Genomic DNA, 16147 nt, shown 5'->3' with positions numbered 1-16147 from the left:
TGTGTCTTGTGTTTTACCCTTAATTAACAGGCTTTTGGTCATGTGAGATGAAGCAAGGCCAGAGTCTGAGAGAGACTGTGGCATCTCCCAACATGTATGGACTGTTGCACCTCCTGTTGGTAACCTGCAATATTTCTACATATACTGGTTAGAGACCTGGTTTACACTGGCTTTTGCAGGCTGGTGCCACTGGTTTAGGCAGCTGTGACTGGGCATAGTCACTCTGGTCCCTTGATCTTAATTGAAGTTGATCGGCACACAGGGGAGAAAACAGAGAATGAAACCCTTAGCTTTAGTTTACTAGCCATGGTCAGTGAACAATAGTTAACTCTTAGCATAAATGGACATAGGAATGACATAATTCACAGCAAACTTAGTTACCAATTTCATTTACTTTGTAAAGGACATTGTCTTTTTTAAGTCCTTTTCCAAGGTCTTTTAAAACTGCCTGTTTTTTCTTTGGCTTAGTCAGGTCACAAAGTTTTAAAGCAATTTAGATTAATTCACAGCTTCCATTGACAAAGATTTTTAGTAGGCAGAGTAACCTTGAAACCATAATCACTTACATATAGTCAAATAAGACACAGACAGACATGTTTGTGCACAGATTATAGAGCGTGCTTAGATTTTAAAATAGACTTTTAAAGTTTTGAAATTTTAGTGGAACTAATTTTCTAATTATGATGGAACCATGTGGTCATTTTAAAATACAAAACTTTGCCAACAAGAAACCTAGTGAACAGGAGGCAATAGGAACATACACTTGGCCTAGCATAATGGCACCACAGGACAGGGGAGGAGGAAGGGGTAGTACTAAGCTGAAGTACCAAGATGCCAATTTGGCACATCCACCACTTGCTCAATGCTAGAGAGAAGATTAATACACTTTTGGTAATATCCAAACTTGTTGGCCTTTATTTCAGGGAGTTTAGACTTAAACTCACCCATTTTCTATCTAATGAGTAGAAACAAGCAATTACTGGTTACATTCTTCCAGGGCTTAACCAAAGCGTTTAGCATATGAAATACTTGTGAAAGAGGTTACAAGCAGGTAATTTTGGCAAGAGGCAAAGTTTAAGGGGAGGGAGAGAGAGAGAGAGAGAGAGAGCTACTTGCTCAAGCACTCTCAGAAGTGGAGTTTTAAATGTGGGGCCAAATTTAATGATGGGGACTCAACAGCCCTCCAAGGCCAGGTGGCCTTAATGTAAAGAAATTTAGTGTCCTTCCCATGGTAAGTGACCTGAAGCCATGTGCCTAGAGTAGAGTGTCCTCTGCAGTGCAGGTTGGCTCCTAAATAGGTGGTGGCCCCACCAGTGGAGACTGTCCTTATGTTGGTCCAAGGTGGGTCCTTGGGCCATGGTAGGCCTCTAGTGGCTAATTCCAGCACTTGGCCAAGTTTTTGGTCAGATGGTGAGGGTGGGGCTCAGTTAGCCCAGAAAGGCTCAGGTGGCCTTACCACTGATATTGGAATCAGAAACCCTGACCTCAGACAAACTTGTCACTTACCCTGGAGTGGGAATTAATTAGTGGGGCTGGATGGGCTGGTAGAGCACTCAGTCAGGAGAAAGTTACCTTGATGGTCCTCTGGTGACTGGAGTGAAGGATCTCAGAATAGGTCCCAGGGCAGCTGTTTGAACTCCCTTCTGAAGTGCAGGGGGAGCAAATGCACTGGGGAACCTATCCCAGTATGGAGCCACCAGTGAAAGAGGATCAGACACATCCATCCTATGGGACCATGCAGAGGCAGGCAGGCAAAGGAGAAAGATTATTACAAGGTTTATTAGAGGAGCCATATTTCCCCCAAGAGGGAGCACATGACCTCCATCATCATCCTGGTAGCAGAAGTATCTGAGAGAAAAGGAAGTGAGGTAGATGGGAGTTCAGGTGGGTCTGGGTGGAGAGAGGGAGAGACCAGTTGTATGGAGGGAACTCCAGAAATGGGAGGGGGCCCAGATGAGGGTGGAGCTGAGGACCAAAGGTGAGCGATCTACAAACTGCAGTTCAAAGCCAGTCCAGGCAGAGAAAGATTATCATCTCTAACTAGCCAGCAGAGTGCCAAAAAAGCGGGCAGAGTTGCTTTGGAGTCCGAAGTGGCAAAGTGCAATCCTTGCACTGGAGAGCTGAAAAACAGCACTCAGGCACTAAGTTCAAGTCCAGTGACCAAGGGAAATGTCAAGGTTGCGTTTACCCTAACATAGAAAGAGGCACTCCTGGGACTTTGGCAATAATGTTTGGCTCTTCTAAAATTGATCAGAGCTGGAGGTCATGGCAAGCTACTTTATAAGCATGCATAACTGGGCAAGAACTTGTCAACCATTTGTAATAGTTGGCTGTAAAAGGCTGAGGTTGTGAATTGTGGGGAATAGCTTAAATCCAAACTGCTCTGTATGTGCTTAAAACCCTAATTGGCAGTAAATTCTGGGCTGACACTAAACAAATAAATTTGTTTAAGAATAAAATATGAAATTGTTAGGACCAGATCAAAAGTAAAGAGATAGGGTATTAATCAGAACAAGGAAGGAGAAAATTCAAATTTAACTGAGACAAATAAGTCCCAGGTAAGCAGAGAAACATTGGTATAAACACCAAAATAAAACAAAATTGTGGTCTGATAATTACTAAAAAGATCATTTATATCAGGATTTAGACCAAATGTTAAATTTTCAAAGATAAGGGCTTAAGTAGAGAGTTAAGCACCAGGAGCTACACTAAACATCTGTATTCCAAAGGATGGCCTGCCTGTCCCACCTAGGCTATTTGAGGAGCTAAACAATGCTTTCGCCCATTTGGGGAGGTAATGTTTTCCTAGGATTTCAAGGTAAGACTTGTCCCACCTCCAGGCCTTGAAGCTGGGTGCAATGCCCCCATCTCCAGCCTAGATACCAGGATGTCTACAGGCAGTTGTGTGGACTCAACCACCCTATTTGCCTTGATGCAATTTGTAATCACTAACTGTTAGGTCTGCTTTTATAACTTGTTTGTCAATTACAAAACTGCCACTGAACACCTACAAGTGGAACTTCTTATGGAGCTTACCTTTAAACATCCTAGACTATTTAAATCTTTTACAAACCAAAGTACTAAACAGGCTATGCTGCTATAGCCGCCCCCCAAAGGGTCCATACAGTTATGAAAAGTTAAAAAATTATGCCTAAACTCTAGTTTGGAATAAAATGTAATTAGTAAAAAGTTGTCACCTTGACAAACTACCCCACACCATATTCTAAAAGCCAGTGTACAATCAGAAAAATATTAGGGGAGTTTACTAAAGTTAGTCCCTAGGTAAAACTTCTTTAATGAACCTGTGTAGACTAATGCCAACTGTTTACACACCCATAAAACATTTAAGCTTCAATTATTAAAAAAACAAAAAAGGGGAATCCCCAAGGGAACTTTTGCCTTAACCTTATTTACTCTAAATTTTTAAAATTTCACTCAAAGTGATCCTTTCACTAAAGCTGAAAAGCATTTTATCCCTCTAGCACCACCTCACTATCTATTCCCATATGGTTTAAAAAATTTAATCAATGAAGAATAAGACTAATGCCCCATAAGTGAAAATAGCGTTTCTATCATTCCAGATGGATCTACTGGCAACATCTGGGTCCCTTTTTGACTCATCCGACCTCCAGAGAAGCAAAAACAACACAACACAACCCTGAGGAAGAACATCTAGTACGCAGATTTGCAGACCTAAGGTTGAAGTCTGGAGGAAGCCATCATCCTTATCTTAAGAAAACCAGCTTGACCCCAGCAACATGGGGTCAGAATAAGGTGTTGACACAAGACCGAAGCCACCCTGGTCAGTACAAAAACCCCTAGAATACCTGAATATCTGTTTTGGCCATGATTGCACTGCTTGTGAATACTTCTGCAGTGAGTAGTGAACATGCATATTGGGCCTATGTCACTCACCGACCATTGTTAAAATTAGTGGATTAGCTAGACCAAGGTCCGGTGGCGTATACAAATGACAGCATGTATTTTCCTCCACCATGGGATCATGCAGACCCTACTCATCCAGGTGAGGAAGGCATACCTTATATTATTTCCTTAGGATTTGAGTCTTTACCACTGTGTTTAGGGACATCACCTTGCTTACCAACCAGAAGACAGGTATGGGCATACATCTTGCCTGATGATAAAATCAACAATCATATGGGGCTATTCAGCACAATTTCCTTAAATTTTATTGGTAAGGATCATTCTTATACAAATAAGACTGGGCGACCACCTAACCTAGTATGCCAGGACATTAATTATTGAATTTTGTTTATGTTTCTATTCAGTGGTCTCAGTGTCAAAACCCTAGAGGAAAGATTATACAGCATAATGATAACATCTCATTTATAGATTGAGGTCCTCATGGATGTTTCATTGCCAATTATTCTGAAAAGCATGTTGGTGATTGGTATACTAATAATTCTTCTGATGGTGACGTCTATACAATGGAGTTATAAATCATGTAGAACCCATTGGCTTGCTCACCTGACATGATGGAGGCCTTGTGCCTCGTAGGCCACATATAAACTTCAGGGGACACTTAGGGCCTGAGCAGTGGCATTTATAAAACTTGCCACCCAATTTTATACAACTCAGAATTGGATTGGTCACTTTACTAGGGCCCATGAGGCAAATTATACATTTTACAGGAACCATTCTTTTACTGTACAGGGTTGTATTAAACTTTCCTATGTCCTAGCCCACAGGGACAGTGTCAATCAATGAGAACCCACGCAGCCTGGACTCTTTACATGCTTAAATCATACTATTTCTTTTAATATGCCTTCTCAGTCTCTCCTGATATTAAGATCTCGCTTAGGGGTCTGGGTGCCTGTTAACCTCACCCGACCTTGGCAGGAGAGCCCCACTGTTGGTTTGTTGACAGGAGTCTTCCAGCAACTGCTGAAGAGAACTAGGAGATTCCTGGGTCTGAGTGTAGCTGTGATCCTTGAAATGACTGCTATCACCATGACTGCTGCGACTGCCGGAGTGGCCCTGCATTCCTCCATCCAAACCAAGGACTTTGTAGAGAAGTGGCTGGACTGTCACCAGCTATGGACTCATCAGCACAATATTAAACAGGACATTGATTCCCGTCTGAACACCCTGCAACACACGGTGCAGTGGATGGGAGACCAGATAATTGATCTGCAGAAACAGCTAACCTTCAAGTGTGATTAGAGCTCAATAAACTGTGCATCACTCCTACTTGATTCAACACTTCTAACATTACTTGGCAGGGACTTCACTACCACCTGCCAGTCTTGCAAGGAAATTTGACTTGGGACATCCACTAGTTACAGCAGGAAGTCATTGAGACTTTCTTGGCACAACTCCCTGGGGTGGGATATGAAGGTCTGGCTGAGGGAATTGCATCTGTGCTAAACCAATTGGACCCTCGAACCTGGTGGCACAGTTTTACCCATAGTGTTTCTACAGGATTGATTGCATTATGTCTTGTCAAGATATTGCTGTCTACATTCCAAAATAGTTTCTGCAAATCCCTTCTGCAAAGGATCTCTTGCTTACGGTTGTACTTAAAAAACAAAAAAGGGGGGAGATGTCAGAGGCATCAACCGGCATAACCCCATCTGTTGCTGTTTCCACAACGGGATCTGGGAACACGATGTGTGGTATAGGCAAGAAGGGACTACACCATGTGGGTATAGACAAAATTTATTGGAACATCACATGCTTATATACAGCACACAAGCAGGAGAAGTAAATCTTCAGTCAGGGGCAGAGAGTTAAACAGTTTTATGGGAGCACAGACAATGAGAGTTTAAACAGAAAAAGCTAATCCTTGTCAACAAATGTGGAGCAGTTCCACTAAACAAGGTTGTAAAAGTAGGTAAAGCACAGGTGATTTACACATGGGGGGGGGGTCTCCAGGCATTGTTCTACGTGGTTAAGTAGATGAAGCACGAATGGTACTTTGAGCAAACCATTACCTGAGTCTTGCACCGGGGCAGAACCTTTGCCCAGCATGGAGGAAAGGGTGTCCCTTCCTCCCCGAGAAGAATTGGTAGTGGTCCTGTGGCTCAGGTGGTAGGGCACTTGCTTTCAGCTGAAGAGCTGAGGGACAGCGTCCAGGCCCAGAGTTCAAGCCCCACAACCAACAAAAATAAATAAATTGGAAGGAAGGGATGCATGTCTGTATCCACCCTCAGGGCACACAGGTGCTCAAATGGGGTTTTGCAGGCCTATGCCTCCAACACCCATATGAACCCCTCTCCTTCTGCTCCCACTCCAGCTCCCAGATCTTAGGCAGATTGGGTGGAAGGGGGCTGTGTCAGTCCTGGAGTTTTTCTCCACCTCTGGCTGTGCCTGAGCAGCTGCAGGAGCCCTGGCCCATGCTGCACGAGGCAGCAACAACTGCTGCAGTCGCTGCTGCAAGTTTGGCCATTTGGCTCCACTCCTGCCTGGTTGCCCTGACACTGGAGGAGTCTCGCTGGCTCCTTTGCTGTTTCACACTGCACCTCCAGCCTAGGGATGAGCCCAGGAAGCTCGGCGCTGGAGCCTTTGAGGCCTGAGGTCAGCCACTGGAGGGATTTGGAGGGGCTGCCCTGCCTGCAGGGTCTGGCCTGAGGAGCCTGTGCCCCAGTCATGGCTGCTTGCTGCTCAGAAGAAGCGGCGGTGGAGCTGGCCTGTAGCCGGCTTGCTTGCTCCCTCCGAGGCTCTTACAGTTGTGTTACTGGCAGAACAATATCCCAACTGCTCTAGTACTATTTTATTGTATTTTAAAAATAAAAGACTTCATGGGCCCCATAAGTGCTTTATGAAATATGACTGGCAGCCGCTATTTAAATAAATGTGAGAATTCAGGAGTTTTTCTTTTATCTTCCTAAGTGATTTTTTTTGTCTGTCTTGGGACTTGAACTCTTGGCCGGGGTACTGCTGTCCCTTAGCTCTTCAGCTAAAGGCTAGCACTCTACCACTTGAGCCACAGGACCACTTAGGTTTTCTGGTGGTTTATTGGAGATAAGAGTCTCATGGTCTTTCCTGCACTGGTTGGATTTGAATCTCGATCCTCAGATCTCAGCTTCCTGAGTGGCTAGGATTACAGGCAGGAGCCACTTGTGCCCAGCTCTAAGTGATCATTTTAAAGGCTAAGCATAATAGATCACTCCTGTAGTACCATCTACTTGGGAGGCATAGATTGAGAGGATTGCAATCCAAGATCAACCCAGGCAAAAAGTGAGATCTGATCACAATCATCAAGCTGGGCTGATTCCAATAATCTCAGCTAGATGGGAGGCTGGTCCTGGGATGGGAAGAAAACAGGATGCCCTAACTTAAAAACTAAAGTACAAAAAGGCCGTAGTGTGGATTAAGAGTTAAACACCTGCCTAAGCATGAAATCCTTTGTATAAACCCTAGTACTGAGAAAAGGAGGGAGGGAGGAAAGCAGGAAGGGATATAGGGGAGGGAGAGAGATGTTATTTCATTAATTTTACATTTTTCCTAACACCATTCATTTTGAGTTTCTTTTGCTCAAGACTAGCACTCTGCCACTCAAGCCTCAGTACCACTTCCAGCCTTTCTCTTTATGTGGTACTGAGGAACCAAACCCAGGACTTCATGTATGTGCTAGGCCAGCACTCTATTACTAAGCCACATTCCCAGTCCTTCTTTTATTTTGTAAGATGAGCTTTGGTTTTGTGTTCTTCTCTTGGCATGGAACTTAGGCTAGTCTCAACCTAACTTCTGACTCAGCCTCCTAAATTCAGAGATTGCAAACATAGATCACCATACTCAGCTCAGGATTCCTTTGAGAGAATCATCTTTTCAGAGACAGAGTTATTCTGTCTTCCTTGGATTGGATGGCCTTTTGCTTTTGGCATTGTGTTAATCCCATTTCTTGTCTTGATATATTTCTCCTTCTAGATCAATAGAAAATTTTCAGCTTCCCAACTTGAAGCCTATTGGTCTCATCCAATAATATCACAAAATTGGTGAATACCATTACCTGGCATCATGGGCATGCCAGCCAGCTAAAACTCAGCTATCAGATGGGCTTGGGCTTCAACAATGCAGGCATTTCTCTGCATAATCTGAAAACTGTCATAGATAATGTTGGTTTATTCCATCCTGTTTTCAGCTGCTTGCCATTCTGAGCTTTGTATGTTTTTGCTTTCTTTTATTTATTTATTTATTTATTTTTGAGTCATAGGCCTTGATCTCTGGGCTTGGCTTGGGTGATGTCCCTGAGCTTTTCAACTCAAGGCTAGCACTCTACGACTTGAGCCACAGAGCCACTTCTGGTTTTCTGGTGGTTTATTGGAGATAGGAGTCTCACGGACTTTCCTCCCTGGGCTGGCTTTGAACCACGATCCTCAGATCTCAGACTTCTAAGTAGCTAGGATTACAGGTGTGAGCCACCTGTACCCGGCCCTGACTGAATCTTGAAAAGAGAAGACAGGAATAGGTCAAGAGACACACATTATCAAAATGGGGATGGGAGGGATCGAGAGTCCTGACTGAGCAGTGGATCCATATAAAGTCTGATCAGACTTACTCCAAACATGAAGGAACATCTTCAGTCTGGATGTTGGATGCCTCTAAACATTGTCAGGGACATGAAAGGAGCAGGGTTGGGTTGAAGGTTTAGGGAGCACTGTGGGATGAAGTGTCATTAAAAACTCAGCTCTGGGGCTGGGAAGTTGGCTCAGTGGTAGAGCTCTTGCCTTGCATGCCTGAGTCCCGGGGGTTCGATTCTTCAGCACCATATAAGCAAAATGGAAAGCCGGAAGTGGCGCTTTGGCTCAAGTGGTAGAGCACTATCCTTGAGCTGAAGAGCTGAGGGACAGGGCACAGGCCCAGAGTTCAGGCCCCACAACCGGACCCTCCCCCCCAAAAATAAAACTCTCAGTTCTGACAGCACAGATCAAGTGTATGTCTTGGGAGTCCCCTGTTGTGCTGTGGCAATGCTCTTCCTGTGTATGTCTGCCTAGAGGGGGAGGTGTTTGCTCCTCATTTGTCATTAATTCTAGAGGACAGAGGAGCCCCATGAGTCCAGTAAACAGATGCTTTCTGGCAGCTTCTCACAGTGTTTCCTCCAGGCAGCACCATGCTCTTTACTTGCTCTGATGAGGCAGCTGCATATGGGTCTGCAGGAATTTCTTGTCAAGAAATTAGAGAGTCATTCATTCATTACTCTATAACAAAGAGTGGCAATGCCTAACTATAGGTTGCTTTGTTATTCCAATGTGTGTGCTACTGGCACTGGCTTGTCTCTTCAGTCTGCACAGGCTCAGGACAATACTATAGTCAGCTCGGACACACCAGCTTACACCCAGTCACTACTCAGAATGTGATGTCAAAGCTACTCCTGGTAATAGATGACAAGGCTGTTTAAATCAGAATAAGATCACAGCAGAATGCACTACGATATCTTTTTGCTCCTCTGATTTTACAGCTTCTAAGCTAGTGTTTCCTGGCTTCCTATCCTTGTGGCGTAGTATGAGAGCCATCTAGGTTGTTGCAATGCATCAGCCAGGAGAAGGGTGTCTATAGTCAGAGAATGACACAAAAAATAGCATCTGTGGTGAGGTTAGACTTGGTGTTGGATTATAATTAAGCTAGTTCTGCAAAGCTGGGAAGCATGGAAATGGACTGCCATTGTGAAATGGACATGGGATAATTTAGGAGACAACAAGGATCTGAGTAGCTCTCACCTGTAATCCTAGCTACTCAGGATGCTGTGATCTGAGTACTGAGGTTCAGAGACAACCTAGGCACAAATATCAGATAGTTTCTTTCTTCCAATTAACTAGCAAAAATGAACTAGAGCTGTGGCTGAAGTACTAGCCATAAGAAAAAGAGCTAAGGGTCAGCACTGAACACATGCTAGCATGAAAAAAATGAGAAAGACATAAGAAGGGAAATTACAAGAAACTTACTGTGAACAATTAGACCTCTAATTATCTTTCTTTTTATTAGCAAGTATTGGTTGTACAAGAAGGAGGTTGTGACGTTCCCATACATGGATACAATGTATCACAGTCATACCCACTCCATCACCTACCCAGTCTTATTTCCAGTTAACACTAAAAAGCCAGAAGCAGTGAGGTAGCTCAAGTGGAAGAGTCCCAGCCTTGAGCAAAAATCTGAAGTGACATTACCAGGTCCTGAGTTGAAGCCCTAGTACAAGGACCACCACACCCAACAAAAATAAAATATTCCATGGGAATGAATGTAGATCTTGTAACATACAACTACAGAAAATAGTAATGTCTGGCATTGAGCTCCCTTAAATTATAAATAACATGAGGAAACAAAGGTCCAAAGTCTTTTTGAATAGCATTTTATTTTCTGAGGATAACAGAATAACAAGACATTGTTATTGTCTGTTCTGTCACATGGTGTTAGATATAAGTATGAGATACTCTGCAGGAAGAACCTCTGTGCAACTTCTGAGGAAACAGAAGTTGGCTGTTCTTTTAAGGGTGAAGGAAATACTTTGTATCTTTTGATGGCGGTGAATCTATGGGAAATCATCAACCTATTAAAAAAACTAGATATAGTTATAGAATTATATCATCTTATATTAAGAAAGGTCATTAAAGGCACTTTAAAACTAAACAAAGAGGGGCTGGGAAGGTGTCTGAATGGTAGAGTGCTTGCCTCACATGCATGAGGCCCTGGGTTCAATTCCTCAGAACCACATAAGCAGAAAAGCAGAAAGTGGTACTGTGGCTCAAGTGGTAGAGCACTAGCCTTGAGCTGAAAAGCTGAGGGACAGCTCCCAGGCCCTTTGTTCAGACCCCATGGCCAACAAAATACATACATACATACATACTTACATAAACTAAGAATAAGAACTTTAAGAGCGTAAACTAATAGAAATGGAATATAACTTAAATAGCAATCTACAAATTTATACTGTTAAATTCATTGAGTACTTAAACAAATGGGGAAATTCAATTCTTTCCCATAATAGATTGTTAACTGAAGAATATAATTTGAGTGAGGGAATTTTGTGTAGATGCCTATTACATATCATCTAATAGAAATGCCATGTAAGCCAGAACACAGAAGCCTCCCACAGGACATAGTGCTGTCTGAAAATGAACTCATGGAAAAATGGTACAAAACCTCGTTCAGAAGTCATACTAAAATTTTTCTGTGTATATGCTGATCCTGGGGTTAGAACTGAGGGCTTGGGTGCTGTCTTTGAGCTAATTTTGCTCAAGACTAGTGCTGTGCCACTTGAGTCACAGCACCACTTCCAGGAGTGTTTTAGTAGTTTTTTGGAGATGAGTCTCATGGACTTTCTTTCATGGGCTGGCTTCAAACATTGGTCTTCAGATCTCCACCTCCTGAGCAGCTAAGGCTATAGGCATGATCCAGCAGTGCTGGGCTCCAAACTGACAATTTTCTCTCAAGAAATATCACTTCACACTGAAATAGTGAATCCAAATAGCTCATAATGGAACAAGGAATAATATTTCCACAGCAACCTATAGTGGATCTATTCGCATATACTGTGACAGATACCAAATGTTCCCAAATCAAATCTACCCTAACCATTTTTCTCTCATAGACCCTTCTTAAAGCAATTTCAGCAGGTTTTGTTAGTTTGTTTTGTGCTTATTCTAGGTCTTGAACTCGGGGCTTGAGTACCATATCTATGCTCCTTTTGCTTAATCTTAGCATGCTACCACATGAGCTACAACCCATTTCCTTTCTTTTGGTAGTTTTTTTTTTTTTTTTTTTTTTTTTGTCGGTCGTGGGGCTTGAACTCTGGGCCTGGGCGCTGTCCCTCAGCTCTTCAGCTCAAGGCGAGCGCTCTACCACTTGAGCTACAGCGCCACTTCCGGTTTTCTGGTGGTTTTTATTGGAGATAGGAGTCTCACGGTCTCTCCTGCCCGGGCTGGCTTTGAACCGCGATCCTCAGATCTCAGCCTCCTGAGTAGCTAGGATTACAGGCGTGAGCCACCAGCGCCCGGCCTTTTGGTAGTTTTTTGGAGATAAGACTCACTGATTTTTCCTGCTTACAACCTTCTGAATAGATAGGATTAAAGTTGTGAGCCACTTTCCCCCACCTTCATTGTTTACTTTTGTAGGAGCACATAAAGTACTTCCACCACATTTGTCCATTTGCCCTTCCCTTCACAATGCTACCCCCACCAAAAACCTTATAATAGATTTCTTAATCCTTTGATTAAAGTAAACTAAGCAAAGAGACAATTAAAAATGATATGCTATGTCTTAGGTTGCCTTGATCTTAGCAGAGTATCACTTCAAGTTAAAACTGATTAACAAAAATTGAAGAAAAATACCGAGGAGACTCAAAATTGAACAAAGTAAATCCTAATCTTCAAGTTTCAGGTCTCCAAGTAAAAGGAAAGCAGAAACTGTTGTTGGGAGTTCCAGGTAACCAGTGAGGCTTGATAGTCAAAAGTGATGTGTGATCCTGAAGTCTGAGGGGAGTATGAGCAGTACTAATGTATAAGTGTTTAAAATCCCTCACTTCAATGGTTATGCTGGGGTGAAGTTGAGAATGTCCTTGTTCAAGGTTTTGGGTATCATCATATTTATGACTTCATGAAATCCCATAACATCATGATGCCTCTTCCTGAAAATTCATTGAGTAATCCTAGCTACTCAGAAGGCTGAGATCTGAGCATCATGGTTTAGTTATCTCCAATTAATCACCAAAAAGATGGAAGTGGAACTGCAGCTCAAGTGGAAAATCACTAACCTTGAGGGGGAAAAAAAGCAAACAAGAACAGATTCTAAGCCCTGAGTTCAAGTCCTAGCAGTGGGGATGGGGAGAGTTTGATTGAGAAGGAAGACAAAAGACAGTCAAAGCCAAGAGTAAAGTAGGCCCTAAAAGTTCAGAGATTACAACCTAGAATGCCTTTAACCAAGGATGCTTGTCTTAGTTGGGTTTTTCTTATTGTGATTTTTATAGGCAAACAGCATTGAATTGGAGAAAAAATAGCTTTCTCAACCTAAACCAAATATCAAAATGAAGAAAAAGTCTATCTTGTGCAAGCCTATAAAGCAGGAGTTACTGGAGGGGAATGAAGAAAGCCTAAAGAAGAGCTCAGCATCCCAGAGAATGGTGTGTCAGACCAGGAAAGCAAAGAGGAGGACCAGGAGCCAGAATCATCATGTGACCTCAACTCTGTGGATATGTGCAGAGTCATGTGTTCACTCACTAACTCTTAGGATTTTGTCATGGCTAGGACACTAAACTCGCTCCTTACTCAAATTTTCCCTTTCATCTGCTTGATCTCAAAACTTCTTAACTTGGGTGGCATTTTTTGTGCTTTTGAAAATTTTATTATTTCTCAAAAACAGCCTTTGAAGTGTTAAAAGGACATCTGGGTGAATAAAGTGGAAATATTCGAGTTTGGTTAAAAAAAAAATGAATGAACTGAGGCAGTTGGAAGACCATGGGAAGAGGTGTAATAAGAATAGTCTCTTACGTGGGAAAAGTCTTAGCAGTTTTACCTTCAGCTCCATCTGTAAGAAACCATTAACATTCTCTATTAGTAGAGTTATTATTTGTATAATTAAATTTGGAATTGGCACTTGATGATCCAAATATTAAGTACCATGTCCCCTGAGCAAAGTTTAGGTTGTTTGATATAAAGTTGAAGAGCCTACAAGTTTAAATTTTTCTTTAATATAATAAGTAACAGACTATTTTTCAAAATCTACTTGGTATGGCGAACTTGAATTGCTAGGCCTGGTAATACTTTTCATTGTAGGAACAACTAGTTTTTCTACATAGCTCTTACCCTATACCCTGATGCCCTACTCTGCTTTGTTAGCCTTGTCCAGTACTTTGGGATGTAGTCCTTTGGTTTATTTTTATCATTCTAAAGCTAGTCTCTATCATCATAGATATGTCAGAATTGGCATGTTGGTCTAAATATCTGGTAATAAATCTATTTCTTCCACTGTTAACCCCACAGACATCTTTAGGTAGAAAAATGTTGTTTCCTGCTCTTTGCCTTAGCACCATCTTCCTAGAAAAAACAGCACCATGAGAGCCAAGTAGAGGAAGCGAATGCGCAGGCTGAAGGGCAAAAGAAGAAAGATGAGGCAGAGGTCTAAGTAAACCAGTTTGTGCACCCATCAAGGCCAGAGGAGCAGGAGGAATAAGGAATGCCATAGGCTGGGACGCTGAGATGTTGGACTGCATGCCGCTGTGATTTCCCAGTGGATCCAGAACTTTCATTGCCAAGATCATCTCTGAAAGACACACCTTGCTCATAACCAAGCATCCCCTGATGATCCTGTGCCCCAGACCTGTGACATTCTGGACTAGTTCTGTTCATAGTTGTGGCCAAGTGTGACACATGTACAATAAACCATCTCTTTTGCTGTTGCAAGAAAAAAACAGAAAGAAAAATGTTGTTTCCTTATTGAAAATTCACCCATTTCAAATATTTTGTGGAAGTTTCTTTTTTGTTTATTGTTTTTTGTTTTTTGGATTTTGTTTTTTGTTTTGTCAGTCATGGGACTTTAATTCTGGGCCTAAGCACCGTCCCTCATTCTTCAGCTCAAGGCTAGCACTCTACTACTTGAGCCACAGTGCCACTTCTGGTTTTCTGAGTAGTTTATTGAGATAAGAGTCTCAGGGACTTTCCTGCCTGGGCTGGCTTTGAACCATGATCCTCAGATCTCAACCTCTTGAGTAGCTAGGATTGCAGGCTTGAGCCACCGGTATCTGGCTGGAAGATTTTTATATGTGGATTTATGGAGGGGTGTATTTGTTTTCTACTTTTCAAACCATTATTTAATGACCATTATTTTGGTATTGAGCAATTTTATTATTTTAATTTGGGGCATTGCTTTATTTTGTTATGTTTTTGCCCATAATGGTATTTGAAATCAGGGTCTCATACTCACCTTACTTGAACCACTGCTCAAGTCCAGCTCTTTGCTTGTTGAAGATGGAGTTGCAGACTTTTCTGCCTGGCCTGGCTTTGAATCACCATTCTCCAGATCTTAGCCTCCTAATTGAATTTTATGTGTTCAATAGTGTGGAATGTAAGCCAGGCATGGGAAGCTAACAACTATAATCCTAGCTACTCAGGAGACTGAGATGTGAAGTCAATCCCAAACATAAAAGTTCATAAGTCTCTCAACTCTAACAAACTTCTCAGAAAAGGCTAGAAGTGGTGCCATGACTCAGGTGGTAGAATGCTAGCTTTGAGCAGAAGAAGCTCAAGACAGCACCTAATCCCTGAGTTCAAGCCTCTGCCTGTTGGGGTGGGGGGCAGAAGATTGGGTTTCAAACAGTCAATTGGAAACTCTTCTTCCCAACATTTCATGACCAGTCTTCCCTCTCCTCCTTCATAAAGGCCACAGTATTACAGGTTTTCTACCAGAGTCATAGAAACTGGTAATATTAAGTGCTTTTTGTTTTACATTCAATTCACTTTGGAACTTTAAAAAACTTCTATAACTTATAATATTTATACTACTGAAAAATAACTGATTTTTTGAAAAGCATAGAAAAAAATCTTTGTCAAGGGTCCCAGTGGATACTAAGGAACATTATTGGGAAATTTTTACTTGGTTGCTTGTCTGTTGAATCATTTAAACACATGTGGAATTTGGGGTTTTTCAACATTTTACCACCAAATCTTCAACAAACTACGTTGCCTCATTGGATTTTGCTTCAAAAATTATAAAATATTTTGACATATTTTTGGTTTGGTCTTTTGGGGATTTTGGCTTTTGGAGTGCTAGTGGGCCAGTACGTAGGCTTGAATGGAGGTCTGGTATCTTGCTTAGATTATTTTGTTCAATGCAATCACTGTGTCATTTAAGTCAGATTTCCACTTCTGGTTTTTGCTACTTAATTGAAATAAGAATCTTGAGGATTTGTTTCCTTGGGTTGGCATCAAACTGTGATCTTCAGATCCCACCTTCATGAGCAGCTGAAATTACAAGTATGAGCCAAACCCTGGATATATTGTACTACCTATAAAACCAAAAGATGGACAAAATTCAGACGCAAGTGTGTATGATATGTATTTTACATAATTATATAGACAAATATAACCATGTAAGTGTGTGTGTGTGTGTGTGTGTGTGTGTGTGTGTGTGTGTGTGTGTGTGATTTTAAATGTGTAGAGGGAAATGAAGATGTATTGAGGAAAGATTTCACCTAGGT

General features: G+C 42.1%; 1 protein-coding gene across 6 annotated transcripts; it reads left to right on the top strand.

Moving 5' to 3' along the window:
• Window positions 1-33: 33 nt before the first annotated feature.
• LOC138804778 (endogenous retrovirus group K member 18 Env polyprotein-like) lies at window positions 34-15417 on the top strand. 6 transcript variants are annotated; one of them, XR_011365350.1, is made up of 3 exons: window positions 34-119; window positions 3582-4024; window positions 12923-15417. XR_011365350.1 is itself a non-coding variant. In XM_069989210.1 (3 exons), the coding sequence occupies exons 1-3, from the start codon at window positions 48-50 to the stop codon at window positions 5182-5184; spliced, it is 585 nt and encodes a 194-aa protein (XP_069845311.1). In that variant the 5' UTR covers window positions 34-47; the 3' UTR covers window positions 5185-6842. The 6 variants fall into 6 exon arrangements, 2 of the variants coding, with proteins under 2 accessions (XP_069845311.1, XP_069845312.1); XR_011365349.1 differs by lacking the exon at window positions 12923-15417 and adding an exon at window positions 4889-6842; XM_069989210.1 differs by lacking the exon at window positions 12923-15417 and adding an exon at window positions 4889-6842 and having other exon boundaries at window positions 34-115; window positions 3582-3802.
• The last annotated feature ends 730 nt before the right edge of the window (window positions 15418-16147 follow it).

The sequence above is a fragment of the Dipodomys merriami genome, unplaced genomic scaffold (genome assembly GCF_024711535.1).
Source record: "Dipodomys merriami isolate MVZ:Mamm:240054 unplaced genomic scaffold, mDipMer1.0.p SCAF_3721, whole genome shotgun sequence".
In the NCBI taxonomy this organism is placed as follows: Eukaryota; Metazoa; Chordata; class Mammalia; order Rodentia; family Heteromyidae; genus Dipodomys; species Dipodomys merriami.
Note: the sequence above shows the minus strand (reverse complement) of the source record. Positions and strands in the feature narration are given on the sequence as shown.

Coding starts and splice junctions, on each gene's coding strand:
- LOC138804778 (XM_069989210.1), top strand. CDS start 48: ATGAAGCAAGGCCAGAGTCTGAGAGAGACTGTGGCATCTCCCAACATG. Junction 116..3,581: donor TATGGACTGTTGCACCTCCT/GTTGGTAACCTG, acceptor CTATCATTCCAG/ATGGATCTACTGGCAACATC. Junction 3,803..4,888: donor ACAAGACCGAAGCCACCCTG/GTCAGTACAAAA, acceptor GTTTGTTGACAG/GAGTCTTCCAGCAACTGCTG.